The 24293-nt window shown below is 38.4% G+C and overlaps 1 protein-coding gene and 1 non-coding gene across 2 annotated transcripts in view; both read left to right on the top strand.

The window, feature by feature from the left end:
• Positions 1 to 24293, top strand: part of Ipo8 (importin 8) — a 73066-nt gene that overhangs the window by 10669 nt on the left and 38104 nt on the right. The window contains exons 2-11 of the mRNA XM_019208146.2: positions 6077 to 6233; positions 9391 to 9549; positions 10594 to 10750; positions 13848 to 13937; positions 15805 to 15899; positions 16518 to 16602; positions 19120 to 19254; positions 21106 to 21205; positions 23713 to 23789; positions 24055 to 24171. Coding sequence (XP_019063691.1) covers positions 6097 to 6233; positions 9391 to 9549; positions 10594 to 10750; positions 13848 to 13937; positions 15805 to 15899; positions 16518 to 16602; positions 19120 to 19254; positions 21106 to 21205; positions 23713 to 23789; positions 24055 to 24171 — 1152 coding nt within the window. The 5' untranslated portion in view covers positions 6077 to 6096. The remainder of the gene's footprint in view (positions 1 to 6076; positions 6234 to 9390; positions 9550 to 10593; positions 10751 to 13847; positions 13938 to 15804; positions 15900 to 16517; positions 16603 to 19119; positions 19255 to 21105; positions 21206 to 23712; positions 23790 to 24054; positions 24172 to 24293) is intronic.
• LOC117286249 lies at positions 20582 to 20688 on the top strand. Its single transcript, XR_004517368.1, has one exon. It is a non-coding gene; the product is annotated as a U6 spliceosomal RNA (small nuclear RNA).

Below are 24293 nucleotides of genomic sequence, written 5' to 3'. Positions count from 1 at the left end.
TTTTTTTTTTTTTTTTTTTTTGGTTTTTAATGGAGGCAATGCCCAAATAAATGTCTTTGGAAATGTATTTCTGGATGCTGTGGAAATGTGTCTTATAGAATGAATTATTTGAAATGGAAATGCTACCTGAAATTCGCTAATGGATATTAATGGTATGAACATTTAGACTTTTAAATCTTATCACTGAATTACTTTTTCGATCAGTTGTACACTAGAATATCCTCATATCCCATATCCTCACCAACTCTGTGCAACTTTTCCTCTTCTTTTTTAAAGTTTTATTTGTGGTGCTGGAGATTAAACCCAGGACCTCATGCATGTTAGGAATTTTACCCACTGAGCTACATCTGTAGCCCCACAACTTTAAATCTTTTTTTTTTTTGGCACCAGGGATCTAAGTCAGGACCTTGTGCTTGTGGCAGGACCTTGTGCTTGTGGCAACTTTGTGTTTTTTGTTTTTTTTCTGGTCCTGGGTATCAAATTCAGGTCTTTGAGCTTTGAGGCAGGCATTGGAGCTACTGATCGTAAACCCCCGGCCCCAAGCAACTTTGAATCTTAATAACGTATGCAGTAAAGATTTGATACAAATGTAAACAGCATTTTAAAGCATTTTTTTTTTTCATAACTTAGCTGGATTTCCAGTCTGTTAGCCATAAGGTCAGAGTTTATTTTGGTGATTGATCCCTTCTAATTTATTAAGGAAATGTTCTGTTTTAAAGCCATTTTTATCATAGTTTGGAATATATTGTGTGAAATTCTACAATTAATCTGAAACTGCCATTTATAAATTTTCTTCTCTATTTTCCCTATCATAAAAATCAGAGATACCCCAAGAACTTTATGGTGTCACCCAGACAGATAATTCACTATTTTAGCATGACGTTTAAAAAAGGATGATTTGATGTTTGCTTTTAGGAATAATTATCTTATATAAAGCTATAAGGAGTTATGCTGACATTAAGTACTTAGCAGAGCTCTGTGTAGTTTGGATTAATGTGATTTCATGTTTTGTTTCTTAGCTTTGACAGATGGTTTTCTTGATTTTTGTTTGTTTGTTTGGCTTGTGGTCCACTCTGTAAAGGACAATATCACGGAGGGTGCAGGAAGGAAGCCTACTTTAGATATGGAATACCAGAGTTGTGGTTGGGAATCTCTCAAGTCACTTTTGTTTCCAAAGTTTTTTCCTTATGTATAAAGAGTAAAATTTACTCTTCTAGTAAATGTAGTAAAATTTCTTTAATATGAGTAAAAGCGTTTAGAAATGACTCTTTGTAGCGTACTTTGGAGTTGCTGTGGGACAAGGCGCAGTTTTGGATTTAACACTGGTGGTTGTGGGCGTTATTGCTGACGGAGTCATTGGGGCGACTGACGTGGGGCCATCATTTGGAAAACAGTGTGGAGCTGGCCGTGGTGGTGCACACCTGGAATCCCAGCTCTGTGTAAAGTTAAGGCAGGAGCATCTCAAGATTGAGGCTGGCCTGGGCAACTTATGGCTTATTGAGACTCTATGTCAAAATAAAAATAATTTTTAAAAAGGGCTGGAAATGAAAAAAAAAGCATAGTTTTCATTTCTGTAACCTGCTTGGTTTTTGTTCTTCTGGGATTTTTACTTTTTGTATGTCCAAAATGTAAATAGGGAGGTGATAAAAAATTTAGCTTACATTTACCCAGTCAGAGATTGTTAAGACTAAGCTCAGTGTTCTAAAATGCAGTAATTAGAAACAGAAAGAGGGTGCTGATTGTTCAGAAGCAGCTCAAGAAACATGTTTGTTAAAACTGTTACTTTTGTAGGAAGTTTCTCAGCTGTTCCTCATAAGTATTTAATTTTATTTTAGTTACAGTTTACACATTTGTTTGCTAGTCTTTTAATAGATCAGGGAAAGGTGACCCAGATGACCAAATTTAGAAAGCCCACTTAAAAGCATGGTTTCATCAGGTTTATAACAGCACCTTCTCAACCCTTTGAGCTTGCAGAACCTAGTCTACTTCTGTAGTTGTGTTGCTGAGTGCAGAGAATAGTTTAAGTGATGATCCTTTGTGTTTGAGAAGGAGAGAGCCACGTGTATGTCTTAGAAAGTCCATTTCATACGAATCAGGGCCACAGTGTGATATCCTTTCACCTCAGAATAGCCATCATCAAAAAAACAAAAATGGCCCAGCCATCAGGAGGCTGGATCGCTGCCAGTTTGAGGCAAGCTTGGGTTACTTAGTAAGTTCAAGGCCAGCTTGTAGCAAGATCCAAACCCAAACCAAATTAAAACAAACCCCAAATCAAAAGCAAACAAAAAGACAAAAATGGACTGGGTATATAGTTCAGTAGTAGAACGTTTGCCTAGCATATTTTAGGCCCTACGTTCAATTCCCATCACCACAGGGGAAAACAAAAACAAATGCTGATGAGAATGTAGAGAAAAAGGGACTTTTCTACACAGTTGATGGGAATGTAAATTAGCAAAGCTACTGTGACAAACGTGGAAATTCCTCAAAAAACAAAAATAGAACTACCATATGCTCTACCAAGGCTGCTGCTGGGTATGTATCCAGAGGAGGGTGAATCATTGCGGAAAGATATTTGCACTCCCTTGTTTATTGCAGCACTGTTTGTAATAGCTAAGATACAGAATCAACCCAGAAGCCTTTCCATAAATGTGTGGATAAAGAAAATGTGGCATGTATACACAATAGAATGCTATTTGTGTTAGTTGCCTTTCTCTCATTGCGGAGACAAAATACCCAACAACCAAAGTTAAAGAGGAAAGGGCTTATTTGGCATAGTTTGTAGAGATTTTAGTCTATAATCGGCTGGCTCCAGGGCAGGGTGGCAGAGGGGCAACAGTTCATGGCAGTGGAAGACAGAAAAAGCAACAAGAGACCTTAACAGTGTCTTTCTGCCCCTCTTATCCCATCCAGACCACCAGGATTAGGGTGGTGCCAAACCAGTCACTCATGAGTAGCAGTTTAGTAATCACAGGCCCTTAATCCCAGCATCACACATTCCAGATACAGCCACCTCTGACCGCATGAGTCTTTGTGGGGGACATCTAGACCCAAACCATAACACTATTCCACTGAGGGGTAGGGTCTCGTCTTTCTAGTAACATGGAAGGAACTGAAGGTCATTACATTAAGTGAAATTAGCAAACACAGAAAGACAAATGCCTGGTGTTCTCCTTTGTGGAGACTAATAGGCCAGACTCGGGAGAACAGAATGGAACAGTGGTCACTGAAGACTGGGAAGGGCAGGGGGACCAGAACCCGGGCTTCTTCCCTGGCATCGTAGGATGCACGGAGGTTAGAACACACTGTGATAGGTCAGTTGTGGTGGTCACACCTGTAATTGCAGCCCTGGGGAGACTGAGGCAGGAGATGGAGCGTTTGAGGCCAACCTGGACCTTGTCTTAAAATCCAAGGCTGATCCGTGATGTGTTTCAAGATGATTGGAAGAGTACAAAATTGCTAACACAGAAAAGTAGGTAATGTTTAAAGAACTGGAAATGCCTATTACCCTGATTTGATTATTACACACTGTATTCATGTGTTACACGAACTGTGTGTATTGAATTGCTATAATGTATTTTGTACAAATATATTTTGTGTAAAAATAAATTTAAAAAGTTAGCTTTCAAAGATACATAAAATGGTAAGTGGATTTTGTAGGAAAGATGAAGTTTAATACTGCCTCTATGAATTACATTATATAAGTGTTTTGTTTCTCAGCTTTGACAAATAATTAAATTGATAACTTGAGGGCCGGGGATTTAGCTCAGTGGCTCTGTGCTGCCTGCTTAGCAAGCGCTAGGTCCTGAGTTTGATCCCCGGTTCCAAAAAAAAAAAAAAATTGACAACTTGAATTAAATGATTCAAGGGAGGTTTTTGTATTTTTAATATGGTTACTATTATCTTTGGTATTGTTTCTTTCATTATCCTTAGTAATCCATAATTATTTATAGCAATAATTAATATTCTCTTCTTAAATTATATTAAATTCAATTTTAATTATATGTTCACTTAACTATACACAAATCGGTGTGCCTTTTTTAAAATTTTAATTTTTTGGTACCGGGGATTGAATTCAGGACCTTGCACTTGCGAGGCAGGCGGTGGCACCACTGAGCTAAATCCCCGGCCCCAGCGTGCCTTTTGTAACAAGCTATCTTGCATGGTGACCCATAATAAAATCAATTTTTAGTTATAAAATTAACAGCATATATATAAATTATAAATAAATCATGATTTTACTACCATGTGTCTATCTTTGCTGTCTGAAGCTTGCTTTTAAGACTAGTCCTATAGGGGGCCAGGGATTTAGCTCAGCGGTTCGGTGGCCTGCCTCGCAAGGGTAAGGACCCCAGTTCAATCCCTGGTACAAAAATAAAAAGACTAGTCCTATAGGGATTGAAATGATTTTTGTATAATGTAGTTGATTTTTCCTTTTTAGAAAGATTAATTTCATGAAATCAGTATGAACTATTGACAGGTTGGTTCATATCTTTAGATCATTCATTTTTTGAACTATTTACACATTTTTATTAAATGTGTACTCTGCCAGTTACAGTTCTAGAACATAGTAATTGTATCGAGATAAGAGATCATACTTAGTGTAGCACTTGATCTAAATGAAAACAGAAATCCTCAAATTAACTCAAAGATTATTAATATGGTTACTATTACTTGTTTTTACCCAAATTGAAATCCTAGGTGAAATCTTTTTAGAGATCCTTCATGATTAAAAACTAAAAAAAGAGGAGCGTATAGGATGTCAAGTTTATAGTCGCTTTAAATTTTTATTATGTTTTAGCCAATGCAGAACATACTGGTTTATAATTATTCTTGTATAATTATTCCCCCTTCCCTTGTAGTACGGGGATTCAGACCTAGGGCCTTATGCTTGCTATGCAGGCACTGTACCACTGAACTACACCCCAGCCTTGAGGCAACGCTTTTACTAACCCATTTAGTTTTATGTTAAAAGTGGGGTGAAAGAAGGGTTGGAGGGGCCAGAGGGGAATCTCAAAGTTATGATGTTTTATGGGTGATGCCTTACTCACATGGGTGTAAGAATATATATGTATTTAATTACATTCAGTGATTCAGTGTTCACCTGGAATAGAAAGTTTCAATTTCCTCTTAAAATCTTATAGCAGTATTTCAGCTTATTTCTTTGAAAAGCTTTTTTTTTTTTTTGGTATGGGGTATTGAACTTGGGTCCTTGTACTTGCAAGGCAGGTGGCAGAACCACTGAGCTCAATCCCCGGCTCAAAAGCTTTTTATTAAAAGTTGAAGGTGGTTAAAAAGGAACAGGAGCCAGGACTGGTGGCGCATGCTGGTAATCTCAGCACTCAGGAGGCTGAGACAGATGGATTGTTACGAGTTTAAGGCCAGCCTGGGCTACACAGTGAGTTCAAGGGCAGCCTGAACTTCAGAGCAAGATCCTGTCTCAAAAAAAAACTAAACCAAGCAAACAAACTCCAAAAGAATAGGATTTTGGGTTATGTTAGAAATAAACAGGTAAAAATTTCCTGAGATTTTCTAAAAATATTTGAAGATTAATGTCCATTTTCCTACTAATTATACTTAAATCAATATTTCAAAAGAATGACCTAAAAATTCCCAATGCTGTAAAAATCATAGATACTCCACAGTGGTATTGCAGGGTAGTAGCCAGTGAAATAAAATAAGTAACAATAGAATCTATAGGAAGAGATGTAGACGTTCCCTGGTCATCAGTTCAGCGCTGTGAGAAGTGTGATTTTATGATCTTAATGTGTGCCGCATCTGTTCTGGTTTAGAGCACCTGTGTTTAGTCTAAAGATACATACATGATGCCTCGATCATTTTTTTGTTACTTAGGCTCTGCAGGTTCATTTGACAAAGTGTTTCTGCTTGGACTCGTTAGAGAAATCTTTAAGTTCTTGCCCATTTCTGCTTTGCCTCTTGGTATTAGTACTTCTAAGGTTTTCCATGAATATTAGGTGTCGTGTGTAACACTGAAGGATTTAGCTGTTCCTACTCCGTAGGGCTGAGTTAAAGCCATCTTTCTGACACTAACACATTAGGACTTTTCCCTCAAATGTAGCCGCTATCTATCTGAAGAACATGGTGACACAGTACTGGCCGGACCGAGAGCCTCCACCGGGAGAAGCAGTCTTTCCATTCAACATTCATGAAAACGATCGCCAGCAGATACGCGATAACATTGTGGAAGGGATAATTCGGTCTCCTGATTTAGTGAGGTACGGTATGCTCTCTATATTTGATCGCCGGGATGTGTGAAATGCTTGGAATTGGGGATGGGTCCTGTTGGATCTGATTATCAGCCTCAAATTTGTTTTTTAAAGAGATAAAATATAGAAGATGGACACTCAAAGAATATTATTTTACTTATTTATCTTTGCATTTTTAATTGCCACAAAATATTTTGGAAAACATTTAGTTGCCATAAATTGCTACAAAAAGAGGTAAGGTAAAAATGACACTTAACGAAAATGTAAGTCCCTGCAAAGTGAGTTGCCTGAATTCTTAGTCACAGCCCCTATCTGCCTTTCTTTACTTTGATCACTAGAGATTGGTTCTGGGAATCCTCACCTACCACTTATCATGACCCTGTATCTATATTTTTATTCATTTTTTTCTGAACGGAATCTCTTTCTCTTTGAAGGAGATAGGATAGAGTACATGTGAACTAGAGTAACTGACATCAGCTTTTAAAATTCATAGATGAAATCAGATGTGCAGAGCAGCACGGTCTGCTGCAGCGATAGGAACGTTCTTTATTCTTGCTGTCCAACTTTTAACCACGTGGCATGGGTGGGTTTTCTCCACTTGAAATGTGGGTAGTTGTAGGAACTGCATTTTCAATCCCACCGAATTTTGATTCATTTGAAGTGTGCATGGGAGTGAGTGGAGGTGGCTGCTCTGTTGGATGGCATAGCTGTAGAGTCACCTCGATTTTGCAGTCCTACATTGAGAAGGTTGTGTGTGTGTGTGTGTGTGTGTGTGTGTGTGTGTGTGTGTAGAACCAGGGATCAAACCGAGGGTCTTGCACATGCTGGCAAGCACGCAACTACTGAGCCACACCCTCATCCACCAAGTTTGCAATCTTAAGACAGGAGAAACAAACCCTTTTCAGAATAGGAGCTAGTAAGTTTCTTTAGAAAATGGAGGGGCAAACCAATAAAACAGTGGTAAGGGAATGAAATTATTAAGATATTAGTTACAACTTTAACCTTGAGTGTCTACTATGCATTATGACATGAGGATAGAAGAGGAAAGAAGTTTGAGGGAAATGGTAACAGGAACAACGGACAGTGAGCAGTTACTCTGATAGTTAACCGTTCTCATTGGTTGCCCGAATGCCAGTTGTGGCCCTGATACTCCTGTGATAACATCGTATATCCATTTCTTGTCAGAATGCTTACAATTTCTGATCTCTTTGAATCCTCCAGTGATTCTACATAGTGATACATGAAAGACCATTCTTTGCTTGGCTTGGCATGAGAAAGGACTGAAGATGAAATTTTTTTGTTATTGTTGCATGACCATGGTGGCACAGAGGATGAAAGATAACTGAGAGACGCGACTTAGTTCCATCACTGAGAAACCCAGAGGGGCTGCTTCTTGGCCTAAGAAAGCCTCAGGAAACAGCTGAGACCTCCATGGTTATTTATTTGTAACTCAAGGACATGAGAACAAAGATATAGAAGAAAAGCACTTGCAGCATTTTGTAGGAGTTTTGGTCAGGGGCAGGGAGGAATGGGTGCCTTGTTACATGACACATGTTGACATAGTTCAAGTGATCTTATCAGGGCAAGGAGATAAAATGGCCAAAGCCAACATCTCTGAGAATAATTATTATTGATTCTGCCGACTGCTGTCTGGCAGATCTGCTCTAAACTTAACCATGCATTCAGGAGCCTGGTAACTGTGGTTCCCAAGGTCCCTTCCTTTTCCCTTTCCACTCCTTTGGCCAGAGTCTCCCCACAAGTTATATTGCATAGAAATGTGACTTACTCATTTAAAGGACTGCTTCCTGTGGCACAGAAGAGATCTCTGTCTCTATTATGTAACACAGTTATTTGTGGCTTTGCTTCTTCTATTGCCTTATGGCTTAATTGTAATTGTCCTCAGAGACTGATTTTCTTCTTGTTATCCAACTTTGTTTAAAAGCATTGGAAAGAAATTTTTCTAATACATATGTAACATAAGGAATCAAAGTTATTGGCCATTCAACTGAATCCTTTTTTGTCAGGTTAATTTTCTTAGCATTTGCAAATGACCATATGGGACATATTTAGTGATAGTATTGATTGTAGTTTGTAGAAGGGACATTTTTCCTTATTTCTTTTTAATCTCAAATGCAGTTGAGAACTCACCGAGGAAATGATAATTGATCTAAGTGTTATGAGATAACATCTTTTACCTCTTCACTTTGTGCTTTTACTAAAGGTATATTCTCTTTTTACTGTCCATACCTTTCCTGTTGCTTTTCCCATTTATTTCTTTGAAAATAGCTCTTAGTTTTCCTCTTCAGAGATACTTAGTTAATATATACTTAATATATGCTTCTTTTTTTTTTTTGGTACCGGGGATTGAACTCGGGTCCTTGAGCTTGGTGGAACCACTGAGCTAAGTCCCCGGGCCCATACTTCTTTCTTATGCTCAAAGAACAAAAGTTGTGTCTCATGCTCTTTGACAAGAGCAGCACACTAGGCTGGCAGAAGCTGGTGAGGGTGGTGGTCACGTTTGGTGCACAGAGAAGGGTCCTGCGGTGTAAGGCTTCTGTATCCCTTACTCCTACCACCTGTATACTAGGTTTGTCCGAAATCGTACATGCTTTTGCCTTCCTGTCCTTTAGGATATGATTACCAAAATACAAAATACAGCGAGATGAGAAGTTTTACAGAGCTGAAGTAGATTCACTGTCTTGGAATTTTTATGAACTTATTTTTATGTTCATTTTTTAAAAAAGTTGCCTTTAGGATAAGACAGTCTGAGAGGTTTCATTAATTTTAAGATATCCTCCATTCTGTTTATTTTCAACAAATGGAGACATCGAGGAGGTTCTTTATATAGGACTATTTTTTCCCTCCCCATTACATGTAGATACAGCCGAGGGCAGCATAGTCATGTTTTTGTCACCCTTGGTCCCTCAAGGTTGTGTCACTGGGTGGTGAGGTAGCCATCTTGTTTATGAAAGTGCACGCTGTGTCCTTCACACAACTTAAGTGCAGAACACGTTTCTTAGAACATTATCCAGGTGGCCAAGCAATGGATGACGGTAGCTATAATGTGGGTAAATAGGTAAGAACACTTTCATGTAAAATATCAGAGGTCTTCGCTGCATGATAACTGGCAGCTGCTTAAATTTCGGCCTTTCTCATCACCTTTTAGAATCCAGTTAACAATGTGTCTCCGTGTCATCATCAAACATGATTTTCCTGGTCACTGGCCAGCGGTGGTTGACAAGATAAACTATTACTTACAGTCACAGAACAGTGGGAGCTGGCTTGGCAGTTTATTATGTCTGTATCAACTGGTGAAGACTTACGAGTAAGTAACTGGGAGCATATTGTATAGAGGGGTCTTTTGTGGGTGTTTGGCAGAATCATGCTAGCTTGGAAAATGCGGCAGTGAACACAATTAAACATATTTACTTACTGCATTTCTTTTTCACGTGTGTGTGTGTGCACATGAGTGTGTTACTGGAGATGGTGCTCAGGGCCTGTGTGTGTGAGGAAAGTGCCCTGTCGCTGAGCTATACCCTATTTGACTGCAGTTATCCAAAGAGGCTTTAACTTTGTTATACATATTGCTGATTCCCAAGACAGCGACATAATACTGTGCAGTGCTTCTCCAGTTAGTTTCAGTGTCGTTTACTTGCTCACAGCTTACCCTGGAAACTGTGATGTAGAGATACCGTAACATTTGATTTGAAGTGAATCAAATCAAATACCTGTTTGGATGCAAGATAGAAAATGTTAGTTTCTTTGTTAGTGAGGTTCCCCATAAAAGTTGTTTGGGAGGTGGAGGACTAGTATCACATTTAATACTATTTTTTGATTTCTCAATAGGATTGATAGCTTTGCGTACAAAATCCTGTAGCTTTTTCTCTATTGAATTGGTTAGTTTATATTCTATTTGTAGATTTTGGGTGTTTTGGGACAGGGTCTCACTATGTAGTTCAGACTGCCCTGGAACTCACTGTGTAGCCCAGGCTGGTCTCAAACTCAGAGCGATCCTCCTGCCTCAGCCTCCCAAATGCTGAAACTAGCACGTCAGCTTATATTTTATAGAAAAATTGTTGCTTGAGGAAAATTAATTTAAGTACTAGATAAATTTACACAAGAATAGCCCTAGATTCTTTAAAAATATTCTTTCTAGAAAGATTTTAGGAATCTTCCCTCAAACAAGGAGATGCTCTCTTAAAATTCCTTTCAACTATTTCTGCAATCCAGCCAGAATATAAACCTGGCTTTGTTGTTGTTGTTGTTATTTGTTTGTTTCTATGTAATTAAAAAATGCTTCTCAGTCATTATTTATAGATCTTTGGGGAAGAGGGGAGATATTACTTTTCTTTTCGTCTTTCTCATGTAGATATAAGAAAGCAGAAGAAAGAGAGCCTCTAATTGCAGCAATGCAGATATTTCTGCCACGAATTCAGCAACAGATCATGCAGCTCCTTCCGGATTCCTCCCATTATTCTGTGTTACTACAGAAACAGATTCTGAAGATCTTTTATGCACTTGTTCAGGTGAGTTTCTGTTGTGCAGACAGACATGAGGCTTATATTTTTACCTGACACATTGAAAGTGCTCAGTACTTAGCAGTTATTATTAAAAATTGTATCTTTTCATAGATATTTCTTTGAAAAGAACTTTAGGAGAGACAGGTTCACAGAAATTAATTGCTCACAGTCTTTGGGGCAGCAGAGGAGAGATTCGGTATCTGTGCTATCACCCCTGTGTATGGAGTCTTGTTTTATTTATTTATTTTTTTGTTTGTTTTTGTTTGTATTCTTTGAGACAGGGTCTCACTATGTAGTTGAGACTGCTCTGGAACTCACCATGTAGCCCAGGCTGGTCTTGAACTAACAGCGATTCTCCTGCCTCAGCCTCCCAAGTGCTGAGATTATAGGCGTGCGCCATCACGCTGGGCGAGTGTATGGAGTCTTGGATGAACATGAACCAGAATTTTACTTGTCTTACAACCTGTGTCTGAATTACCTGTTCAGAGCATCTGTTAGGCTAGATAACTAGTGATGTTACAGCTAACTTCAGCTATTTTCATAAACTCTGTGTTCATACACTGTGCTGTTTACACAGCTTAAGTCGCACGATGACACACATTATAGGAAAAAAGGGAGAAGAGGAGTCTCTTTTATTGGGAATTCATATTGATAACAGTTTCTCTGCCTTCCATCCAACCTAAAGCTAATAAAGAAGGTTTAGGGTCTTATTTTCCTTGATTAAAATATCATCTTTTAGGGCCGGGGATTTAGCTCAGGGCACCGCACCTGCCTCACAAGCACAAGGTCGTGAGTTTGATCCCAGGCACCAAAACAAAACGAAACAAATATCATCTTTTATCTAATCTGAAAACTATGATGGCTACTAACATGAGAATTGAAAAAATACTTACACGATAGAGAATGTGTTTGAAAAGCAAAGATATTTAACATTGAATTTTTTTTTTGGTACCATGGATCGAATTCAGGACCTTGCGCTTGCCAGGCAGGCGGCTGAACCAGTGAGCTAAATTTCCGGTCCGTAACAGTGAATTCTTAAAGGACTTGGTAAATTATTTAGGTGTGGGTTAGGAAGAGTAATTAGTTGTCAGCCTAAATCATTCGATAATGAGTACATCAGAACTCAGATGTTTTCTATTTTTGCCGAAAGGATAGTTTTGTTCAGTTACAACATTGAGATCGTTTAGATCTGTTCTGTGCCTTCACTTAGGTATCTTTGTGCTGTTTCAAAATATTTCACTCCAGTACAGATTTATAGTTTTATTAAGGTCTCATCTTTTTCATCTTTTAAACTGATAATCTGAGCAATTTTTTTTTCAGGTCAGCCGTTTTGAAGGAAGGAAAGGAAAGAGGGAAGGAGGAAAATCTGAGAGAAGAAAATAGGATACAGTGGATCATTGACTTACAAACTCAATTTGTTCCCAAGGGCTGGCTGTAACTCACATTGGTCAGTGAAGGCTCAGGCTCCTCTGCACAGCCTTCAAAGTCTCTCTCCTATACTCAGGCAGATCTCTGGGTCCTCAGAGACACTGGCCCAGGATTTCTCAGTTAATCCCACACAGGAAAGGACGTTGTCATGTTCCTTCCTGAACTCTTTAAGGGTTAAATCTGTATCTGAGACCATCTCGAAGCACAAGCAATTGGCGTTCACGTTGTAACTCAAGACTTTTTTCATAAGTTAAAACTAAAATTCCGGTCATAATCTGAGTCGTTCATATGTCAGGTTAGTCATAACTCGAGGGTCCACTGTACTAGGGATATATATTTTCCCATCTTTTTTTAAAAAAATAAGGAACATGTATGGTTCCTTTATGAAAGTGATATTTAGAAGTTGTCCTCTGGAGGATCACTTTACTCTGAGGCAAAGCTTTTATTCAACAAGATGTTCTGTCAGGAGGTACAGAAATATTCCATTTATTTAGGGCCAGACTTGCCTTTCCTTTTGGGAGAAACATAGCTGGGAATCAGGCAATAAGACATAGGCTGACGAAATAATTTTTTAAGGCCTCTTCCTCTGCTTGGTCTGCCAACAAGCCAAAATCTAAATTTTTTTTCTCTTGACCTGTTCTATATGCTGAAAACCTATAAAAACCAGTGAAAAGCCCACAACACATTAAACTATTTTGGTAATCCGTTATGCACCAATCCTCTGGAAGCAATAATTTAAAAGACTATAAGAGACCCAATTATAGTGATAATGCAGTAATGTAAGAGGTGGAGGAATTATTTTTAAAAGTCTGAGAAGTCAGCCTGGGGATTTAGCTCAGTGGCACCACACCTGCCTCGAAAGCACAAGGTTGTGAGTTCAATCCTCAGTACCAAAAAAAAAAAAAAAGAGTCTGAGAAGTGAGATTGATTCTATGTAGCATTTATCTGTATATGACCCTTGGATATTTCCTACTTATCTCAGAAATCACTCCATTCTGCCCATCCCTCCGCCTGCTCCTCTGAACTCGGTCTCAAGTTCAGGTGCCTCTCCCAGGGCACTCGGAGAGGACTGTAAACTTCTTAGCCCATAACCCCTGGCCCTCCACCTTTAGCTTCTACCCTTCCTTTCCTTTTGCTGTTCTAGCCTGTGGGGCACTGGCTGTGTCTGACTAACACTGTCAGTTCTTCAGTGTGCAGCAAGCACATGTGGAAGGAGTGGGGTGGGGTCCTCCGCCCCTCTCTTGTCAGTCTTTGTGCAGGGGAGCAGGCAGTGCAGAGTGGCCTGTGCTAAAAGTGCCACCATGCAGAGGAAAGTAGTCGAGAAGGTGTCTGGTGAGTGTTTTCATCAGCGATTAAAATTAATGGTTTGAAAAAGGAGCGAATGGTAAAAATCACTCACCACAATGTCACGCAGCATAAATGAGAATTTATTGTTGAAAATATTTTTCATTTTGCAAAGTAGCTCAGAGAGACAAATCATAGCGTATACGTGTCAGGGTTTTAGAAGTTCAAATATATATGCTTATAGATTTAAGTTAAATTTTGAGTTAAATCATGAAATTATTATTGCCATGCTCAAATGTTAGTTATTCTGTATACTTACCACGCTAATATAGATAAAATCACCAAGTTGGTGGAGAGGAGAAACAGTTGTGTATGCCGCTCTGTTTTGCAGTACGTGTTGCCTCTTCAGCTGGTGAATAACCAAACCATGACGACGTGGATGGAGATCTTCCGAAGCATCATTGACCGGACAGTGCCCCCGGTGAGGCAGGGCTCCCCTTCCTTGGGAGGCCTGGGGGAACTTGGGTTTGGGGTGCTTCTCTAAGAGCCTCACACGGGGTTGGCGAGCACTGTCCCACCAAGCAGGTGGTGAGCCGTGAGTATTAAGGTAGCCTTCATCAGCCCAGCCTGCTATTGGAAAAACAGTTCCGACTTTAACACAGCTGATTAATAAAATAATCAGAATACTGTACTCACTTTTGGTAAGCTCAGATAGGTAAAAGCAAAAATATAATAACTATTCCTACTAAAATGGAAAAAATTATTTTAAGACTTGATACTTCCTCCTTTAGTCTCTCTTCTCTACATTTATAGTATTTATAAGAACAGTACATGTAGATATAGTACATGTAGATACCTTGACGTTCATTTTTCATCTAAGATCTAATATGAAATATTTTTTATACATTGTCATTTTTATAAGATGATTCATTTGCTGGATGTTTAGGTTGTTTTTAATTTTTTATGGTTTTAACTGTAGGATGATATATATGTACATTTTTTGTTTGTTTTTGTATGGGGGATTGAACTTGGGACCTTGTGCTTGCAAGGCAGACGGAGGCACCACTGAGCTGAATCCCCAGCTGTGTATACGTTTTTGTGCATATATGCAATTACAGTATTTTCTTTGGGTGAATGCCTAGAACTGTACTTTAATATGCAGTGATGGAAGATGCTGTCATAAGTACACCCTTCATTCTAGATTTGCCTGTTTTGTAGGTAAAAGATAGTTTCTCGTTTTGATCTGCAATAATGATACTGTTTTTCATTTATTAAATTGAATTATAAGGGCTGATCATCGAAGAATATGGTGAATGCTTAAATTAAAATATTATGGTAAGAGACACATTACCTCAGAGTTCCCCATTGGCTTTGAATACGTTTATCCTGTCATTCTTGCCTCTCTCTGGAGTACTTTGGAAGTCCTCGTGTGTCTTTATGAGATGTGGTAAATGTGGTGCCATCCAGCAGAAGGTGGGGTTGTACAAACGCCACAGTGTCCTCGTCCACCTCACTCCCTGCATCTGGTACTGTGTCGCTCTCCCTCAAAGTCAGAATGATCATGAAAGGTAAACATTTTGAATAAATTCAGGACTCCAAGGCAGCCAAGACAGCATAACTGAAACACACTCATGGAAGAGGGTTGTATTTTGAGACAGATCAATGGTGATGTGCCTGTTACTGTGATACGGCTTAAAAGATTTAAACATTCACTATATTTTTCATTTGTATTTCATATTTTAAAATTTAAGCCATTCTTAAAAGATACAGTTTTTTTTTTTGTGGTACTGGGGATCGAACTCAGGTCCTTGAGCTTTCAATGCAAGTGTTGGAACCACTGAGCTAAATCCCCGTCCCTGAAAGATACAGTTTTTTTTTTTTCTTTTCTTTTGGAAACTAGGGATTGAACTGAGGACTAAGCACATACTCTACTACTGAGCTACACCCCAACCCCGTTGTGGATTTTCTTGAAACAAAGTAAAGGTTTAATGTACATACATAAATACACAAAATTTGGTAAATGGTTCAATGAATTTTGATAACATTTGGGTTACTGGCACTTACATCAAAATGTAGAACTGTTCTGTCATCTCAGAGTTTCATCAAAGAACCGTGGTGTTAGTATTTTGTTTTCTTACTGGATCCTTTTGGAGATAGATAAATGTGAATAGCAGCAGTGGGTAGTTGAAATTTGCTACGTAGTGTCAGTAGAGCGAGACTCTGCGTTTGCATAGCAAGCTAACTCTCTACTTAATAGGACTTAATCTGTACAAAGCTTTATTCTACTTCTGTTACTCACATACATTGTTTTTGTGCAGGAGTTTAATCTGGCGCTTTTCCTGTTTTAGGAGACGCTGCAGATCGACGAGGATGATAGGCCAGAACTGGTGTGGTGGAAGTGTAAGAAGTGGGCGCTGCATATTGTAGCTCGTCTTTTTGAGCGGTAACTCTTCATTACGTTTATTATGTTGTAGTCTGTAGCTCAGGACTACAGGGGATAAAATTGAATAGTTCTCTTCCTGCACCGCAGTGTATGATTATTTGTCTTTGAGGCCGTAGAGCCCCAAGAGTCGCTTTCTGTTTAAAGTCATTTACTTGTGATCACTGGTTTTGAGATGATGAGGTGGGCAGCTTTCTTTCTTTGTTATTTTTCCATGGAAAAATAGGGAAAAGTAACATTATTCAGTCCATTGGAAATAGCCAGGAATTGTGCAAGAAGGTGCAAGGCCACTAGCTCCTTAAGAAAAAAATCTAATTTTAAAAGCATTTATTGAAAGAAATCGTTCCCTGTCAAATACAACATTTTCATTCTTAATATTGGTCCTTTAGGGTCTTCTGGGTTACAAAGCAATGCTTCTGTGTGAAACGTGTAAATATAGTTAGGTCTTAGGTACATAAGTGCATAGCCGTAAGTATGGCTCCCCAGGACTTCATTTTGTGGCTTTGAAAAAGGGTAGTTTTCTGCCCCAAGAAAAGATGTCTTTTAATGATTAATTTAAATGAATGAGCGTGCTTTGTTTTAAAATTTCACATTTTAAATATTTTATCTTTGAATTTTAAGGTATGGAAGCCCAGGAAATGTCACAAAAGAATACTTTGAATTTTCTGAATTCTTTTTGAAAACCTATGCAGTGGGAATTCAGCAGGTAATACACATGTGCTTTTGGAAGAGAAGAATGATTATTGTGAAGAGGTAGTTAAGCCATTTCTACGTCCTGAGAAGTGGATCACGAACACGTCACTTCATTACACATTTGTAGAGGATAAAATGGCTGCTCTGGGAACCAGTACAGTGCAATTAGTTTTATTATCAAATGTTGCAAGGAAGTTGCCCCAGAACTGCCCATCCTGACTGCTAGACTGTGGCCTAAACCTTGTCACTTGCAGAAAGGATGTTATGTTAGATTGGGTTCTCCTGTGAACTCTCTGACCTCTTACAAGTTTCTTAAACTCTTATGTCTTCAAGCTTTGCTTCTTTCTTTTTCTTTCAATACTAAGGATAGAATCTAGGAGTTGTGCCTGCTCTGCTACTAAGCTGCATAGGCAGTATGTCATTTTATTATATATATATTATTATTTTTTTGATGACAGGCTCTTACTGAGTTGCCCATGTGGCCTTAAACTGATCCTCCTGTCTCAGTTTCCCAAAAAGCTAGGAGCTTCACCTCTGTCTATACTTTTATCTTAAAAATTTTGTATAACACAAATTGATCTGTTTTTAAGAGTAGTTGACTCTCGACTGAGAATTGAGCATCTTAAGTTGTTTGTGATGGCACATGCCTGCAATCCACCCACTTGGGAGGCTGAGGCAGTATCACAAGTTTGAGTCTAGCCATAACAACTTAGATCTTATCTCAAAATAAAAAAGGATTGAACATGTAGCACATGTGATAGAACTCTTGACTAGTAGGTATGAGACCTTAGGTTCAGTCTCCAGCATTGCAAAACAAAACCTCCCAAACAACAACAACAACAACAAAAATACTTATACATCTGTGTAAGTACAGAATTTGGGAAACATTGTATACCATGAAAATTAGGAGGTGTGGAGAAACTAAATTAATACTAATATTTAAAGACTTTCAAAACTGTAGAGGAGTTTTTCCATTTGGATCATGATATTTTTATTTATATCTAAACAAAACCTAACTATTAACCACCTGCTGAACCAGGACCAAGATTAATTAATTAGACATAGGCAGTGGCTTGAATGATAAAAGGGTATTTTTGGTCAGTGGTACAAAGTGAAGTGCATTTAGCCTTTCACCTTAGGGTGGAGTATTTCTGCTTACAGATCATCATTTTGGCCAGTAGAACGAGTTCTAAAAAGTACCATCTGCAATTCAGGAAAACTAGCTCTAGTTTCTTCACATTATTTTGTTGCTCCATAAGACAAATCATCAGGGAAAATTAATGAATAGTGAATAAAATAATCTGTTTAGCAATTCACTGTGGTCCAAAATAATCAGGGAGCTGGTGAGCCCTGTAGTGAAATTTTGTTAAGCATCTTAAGGTCGATGTCCTTTTGCAGTGTGTTCAGTAGGATTTTTCTAGCGTCATATAAACATGTTTAAAAATAAATCTCATGCCGCTGTATCCTTGTCATAAATCCTTGGCATTTGGCTATTTAGGATAAAGGTTCCTGATACTTAAAAATGGTTTTCTTACGAAGAATTGTTCGTTCCCCCACTGTTGTGTATCATCTTGCGGCTCCCCACTTTGTGTAAGCCACGATTGTGCTAGGAAGAGTGATAGTATCTTTTTAGAATCCATTGAGAAAGGACTTTCCAGGTGATTGTAGGGCTTATGACATCTTGTAAACCTGAAAAAATGTTACGTGAGTACAATTCATATTCTGAATTTATAGATTGTGTATGTATCTTGAAAGATTTAGCAGCTCACTGAGGCAGCGAGGTGCTGGAGACTAAGAAGACTTGGGCTGTGCTATAGCACGGCCTCTGCCTGCTGGCCTCTGGCCCACACTATGCTCCTGTGTGTGGTTCTCCTACACGGCTGATTTAGTCAGCCTAAGAGAAAGGACTCTTCACTTGTGGGGTGTCTCAGAAAACTTCTGTGGTCTGAGATTATAAAGTAAAATTCTCCAGCGTTTTCTTCTAAGAACTCTATGATTTTGTTGTTGAAGTATTTTTTCATCAAGTTTATTTGGGTATGAAGTTCATTTAGGGATCTAATTTAATCTTTTTTTCAGCGGGCTAATCATTTGTACCAGTACTGTTTTTTAAATAACATTTCTCTCCAATCTGAAAGAATCTTTTGTATCAAGTAATACAATCTGTTCTGAGCCTTGCTACATGGAGGTTTTAAAATATTTATTCAATCACATTTGTCATTTTAAAAACAGAAGTCTTACTTCATTCTGGAGAGCTAGACATAGAATTAAGTTAGATTTTTCCCGAGTAGTTCCACAAGTCAGACAGGACATATGCCTAAAAGTTGTGATAAGATCCCCTTCGTTCAGTATAAGACGAATGTGAGACTTGAAAGTACTGTGTGAGCCTTCTCACAAAATACCAATTTCCCTTAAAATCTGGTAATTTTTATCGCTGGAGTCTGGATTTTATGTCATGCTTGAAATGTGCCCCCCTTCTTTTAACCTTACAATCATTCTTTCTCTTATTTTTTTTCTTTCTATTTGCTTGTAGGTGCTACTAAAAATTTTAGATCAGTATAGACAGAAAGAATACATAGCGCCCCGTGTTCTTCAGCAAGCATTCAACTATCTCAACCAAGGGGTTGTGCATTCTGTAACATGGAAGCAGATGAAGCCACACATGCAGGTAGTGTACAGACCGCAGCTTTCCAAAATTGTCCTTCATTTCACTTAGGGTTTCTAGATACAGGTACTTCCAATCTTATATTTTATGCTTAATATCATTTTATTTCCATTAATAACTTCTAGTGAGCAGTTTTCTATCTGACGTAAAAGGCCTGGGATTTAAGCATTGAGATGTTTCTGTGTGCAGGAGGACTCGGCTTCAGTTGATCGTGTCTGAAATCTCCTGTAGCCTGTTTGCTTTCTGTTAAGGCATGTAGTATTTTTCTGCCCTTATCAAAAGGTTGCTAGGATTAAATGAAGAATTTTGAAGACATTTTGATAACTGTCACTGGGGCCTCAACTAAGGTGGTATTTTGCAGAAAATGATCTGATACATGACCACTTTCTTCTGTAGGTATGAGCAAAAAAGTTTGTCTTGTTTTAGACAGTTAAATTTTATAGCAGAAATTTAAAATTTTCTTTTTTTATACCAATTGTTTACTTAAAGATAGAATTCCATCTTGCTAAATATGAGAATGGAAAATTATAGGCCATTAATAAATAAATTCTTATTTGTATATAAATAACTGAGTAATTAAAAGACAGTGGGAGCTGGGCATGGTGGTGCATACCTGTAATCCCAGCACTCAAGAGGCTGAGTCAGGAGGATTGCTGCGAGTTCAAAACCAGCCTGGGCTACATGGTGAGTTCCAGGTCAGTCTCAACTATATTGTGAGACCCTGTCTCAAAAAACAAAACAAAAAACAAAAACAAAAACAAAAAAGGACAGTGGGATCTCAATCTTCCCCTCTAAAGGTCCTAAATTCTGTAAGATGATATGTGACAAGGAAATAAATTCTTTCCCTTTGCCTTTGATACCCCAGGTAGAGTTTAGATAGTGTTATTTTATAAAAGAGCTAACAAATATTTTGTTTTTGTGGATATCTTAATAACTATTTGCCTACTTGCATTGATCTAATAGTAATTTCTATGCAATTAATAAAATATTATGTTCATTTTATTTCCTGTATTTGTATAAAGTAAGAGTGAGTAGAGATAGTATTTCTTCTCCACTTGATACCTTTGGCCTTATTTTTACATGGCTGTAATGTAGGAATAAGAAAACGACTGTTAGGTTGACTTTTTTCTTAGAATTATTCAGTTTGGGTAAGTAAGCAATGAAAGATGCTCCTGTTTTTACATAAGTAGTTACTAGGGCACAGAGGGCCTATGACGCTTTGGTGGCAGTGTAAAGAGGGGCCTCTGGCTAGGACTTTCTCCCCTGAAACACACCGTTATCAAGTATGAAGTAGGTTTTTTGAAAAATGGAAAAAGAAAATTAAATTTTAGTATTTGCTTCGGCAGCACAAGTACTAAAATTGGAACCATGCAGAGAAGATTAGCATGGCCCCTGTGTATGGATGACCCACAAATTTGGGAAGCATTCTATATTTAAAAAATAAAGAGATGCATTTTAATATTGCTCATATATTGGCATTTACAACCAACATGGAAATGTTAAAAATTTTAAAAATAAGAAATCTAACAGTAAATACAATTCTGACTTGATATTTTCTTTTTGAAGGAACCCAACATGTTAAATGTTGATTTGTTGGTAAAACTTTATTATCCCTGTTGTTGCTTCACAGAATAGTGTTTCCATTGGTCTGTTTCTCTGTGCTTCTAATCACTTGCTGTTCAAAAACATTCTTACGCTGCGTCCTCTCGCTGTCACTGTAATGCATGCAGGCTTAAAAGAAGCATTAAAACAAGTTGAAAACTCACACCGTAAAGGTCGTCCATAAGTACACACTGGTAGTCCCCGAGTTTCAGTGGCCTGTACCCTTGTTCCATTTGTTGTTTCTCATCTTAGAAAATCTCTGAGGACGTAATTTTTTCTGTGATGTGCTATAAAGACGAAGACGAAGAGCTGTGGCAAGAAGATCCATACGAATACATCAGGATGAAATTTGGTAATTGAGATGGTTTATGTTCTTTGTTAATTCCCAGATAGGTGAAGTCATAGGACTACACTTGATCTTAGCCGAAAGGCCGAGAAGCGATTGAAGGCGTTTAACTAAGTATGTATAGTTTTCAGCTGGCTTTCTTACTTCACCGAATTCCCGAAGTTCTGTTTTATATGACAAACACTTGGAACTCATGAGTTTGATGTCCTTTTGAAGCATAGAACCCGAGCCTTTGGATGTGGGTGCAGAAGAGCCGCCTATTCCTCTCTTCTCAGGGCCGAAGCACTCATGGAGCCTTTGGTTACTTGCTGTGGTGCAGCTCTGGAGGGACCACCCTTTCCTGTGTTCGTGGCTTCCCTTTTGTAGGTTGGGTTACTCCCTCTGTGGATCCCAGTTCTTCTTTTCCTGTGGACAGTGTTCCACAAGGAAATTTAATTTCTCTCAGTGGCTGTACACAGTGTCTCTGGGGGTTCTTTGAGCTTGCATCTTCCTAGAGCTGTGAACTACTACATGGGTTATCTGAGTCATTTCCTTTTAACCCCAGTTAGAGCAAAATGTTAACCTGTGTGCTTCTGGCTCTCCTCCAGTTAAAAGCTGTCAGAGGGCAGGAACTTTAATTTGCTTTATTTTGCATTCTTTTTCCTTCTTTTCTGCCTTCACATCCCTCCCTAGAATGCCTTCAAAAAAATGTTGAAAGGATCGCTGGAACTGCAGCTAAGGCTTTGGGCAAAGCACTGTGACAGGGCAGTGCTGTCCCCTGGAGCCTGACGCCTCCACCCGCCTGAGTGGAATCTATTGGTGTGGATGCCAGGTTATGGATGGTTTTCTCCCAGTGCTTTGTGTGACCTGACTCAGTAAGCAGAGAGGCGCCTCTTCAGGGGACAGAAAGTGCGGGAAAGACACATGCATGAGTCACAGCATTCACCATGTGCTTTCTCTCTCCATGCTACCTTTTTTCTTTAGAAAAATCAATTCTTGCGTGTAGAATTTATCATTTTCCTTTCCTTGTGCCTCTGTTTTCCTAGTTTGCTTTGATAGAGCAGAATGATGAGCCAAGATTTTCATTTCTTTAAGGCGTGGTGTTAGTGTTCATCTTTTTTATAGTACCTGCGTGTTTGTTTAGCTTCCTGGAAACTCCCACTGTTTCACTTACCCTATCCGATAATGTAGTATCTCAGTTTTTAAAAAATGAAGTAATTAAAAGTTCTCTGTTAACAGTGGGAATTTACATTTTATTGACTGCTTAAAGGAGAATAGGAGTACATCAAGACTATCTAGTTTGCATTTTCCTTAATTATTTACTTCTGTGGGCTAGAATGTACACATTGTTTGATGTGTGTATTTTGCTTATGAGTAATTATAGGAGAGAACAATGACTGTATTTTTATATTTTTGTTGTTTGCAATTATGTATTTGAAGCCACACATATATTGCCTCTAATTATGTATATGAAGACATATGTATATTATATTGATATTAATAATAGTTTTATTTATTCTTTCTTTTTGTTGTACCCTTTTGACAGATTTCACCATTTCCCCCAATAGTACTGTTTTTAGATTTGGTAAATCTGACAAGAGTTCAGGCTTTGATGTTAAGTTAGCCTGAATGTGATTGCCAATGTAGCCATTTACTTGCAAAATGCTAGGCAGGTTATGTAACTTCTCTGAAATGTACTATGTTAGCTATAAAACCGGTAATGATGATGATAATGATGATGATATTGGGAGGATTAGATGTGATAATACATAGGAACTAAAATTATAGTATATGATCATGCTTTAAAATCATAGTGTGAGCCGGGCGTGGTGATGCACACCTATAATCCTAGCACTCGGGAGGCTGAGGCAGGAGGATCACTGTGAGTTCGAGACCAGCTTGGGCTACATAGTGAGTTCCAGGTGAGTCTCAACTACATAGTGAGACCCCGTCTCAAAGAAAACCAAAAATAAATAAAATAAAATCATAGTTTGGTGTCTGGTACAGAGTGAGTATTCAAAAGACATAAGTCATTAGCTTGAGGTATTGTCAAAATATTTGGTGAATGTTTGAATTAAATTTACTACAGCGGAAGACACATTGCCATTAATTCCCCCTCAATGTACCTCCTCTTATTTAGAAGATACTTAGCCCATGGTTGTGATTTAGCTCAGTGGTTCTGATGCCTGCCTCGAAAGTGCAAGGACCCGAATTCTATCCTTGGTACCAAAAAAAACAAAAACAAAAAACAAAAACCCCAAGAAGATTCAGAAGATACTCACCCCATCACTCTTGCCACTCTCTGAAGCCCTCCTGAAAGTCCTCTTTTCACGGGAGTTTGCAATGACACCGGAGAGCATGAGCAGCTCCTCTGTGTGAGAGCTGTGTCTGCTGTGTCCGCAGCTGCTGTCCGTTGTCAGCCAGCCTCGTGTGGCCTGATGTGTCCCTTGGTGTGGTGATGCCAGTTAAGGTTAGGATCTATATGACAGTGAACTGTATTTTTACTAACATGGTTTAACTTTTTGCAACCTTAGATATTTTTGAAGATTATGCTTCTCCCACTACAGCAGCCCAGACTCTTCTATATACTGCTGCCAAGAAAAGGAAAGAGGTACATAGTTACCTTCTTAAAATGCAGACTGAAAGGTGGCCTGTGTTGATTTGACTTTCTATATTTCTAGTATTTGAAAAGCCATATTGTTATTAGTTACCACCTGTTACTTTCAGAGCTTTTTCCTTATTAAAGGAAAAAAAGTGAAGTATCTCTTACTGTGTTTTCTTAATAAATTGTGCCTTTCTGATTGAGCTTATAGTTGCTTGAAAAACCAAATTAAAATGGCTTTATTTTTTGAAAATGGTTTCTTCCATTTCTTTAGGTGTTGCCAAAAATGATGGCGTTCTGTTACCAAATCCTCACAGACCCAAACTTTGACCCTAGGAAGAAAGATGGGGCCTTGCATGTGATTGGTTCCTTGGCGGAGATTTTATTGAAGGTTAAGATTATCAACTTTTAATTTATTTAATAAGACTGTGAAGCATAGGCAAATAAGAGCATAAAAGTTATGGATAATTTAAAACTGGGGGGCTGGGGATTTCGCTCAGTGGTGCCGCGTTT

Source organism: Fukomys damarensis, unplaced genomic scaffold (genome assembly GCF_012274545.1).
Source record: "Fukomys damarensis isolate Sample0158 unplaced genomic scaffold, DMR_v1.0_HiC HiC_scaffold_15, whole genome shotgun sequence".
NCBI classification, from domain to species: Eukaryota; Metazoa; Chordata; class Mammalia; order Rodentia; family Bathyergidae; genus Fukomys; species Fukomys damarensis.
Note: the sequence above shows the minus strand (reverse complement) of the source record. Positions and strands in the feature narration are given on the sequence as shown.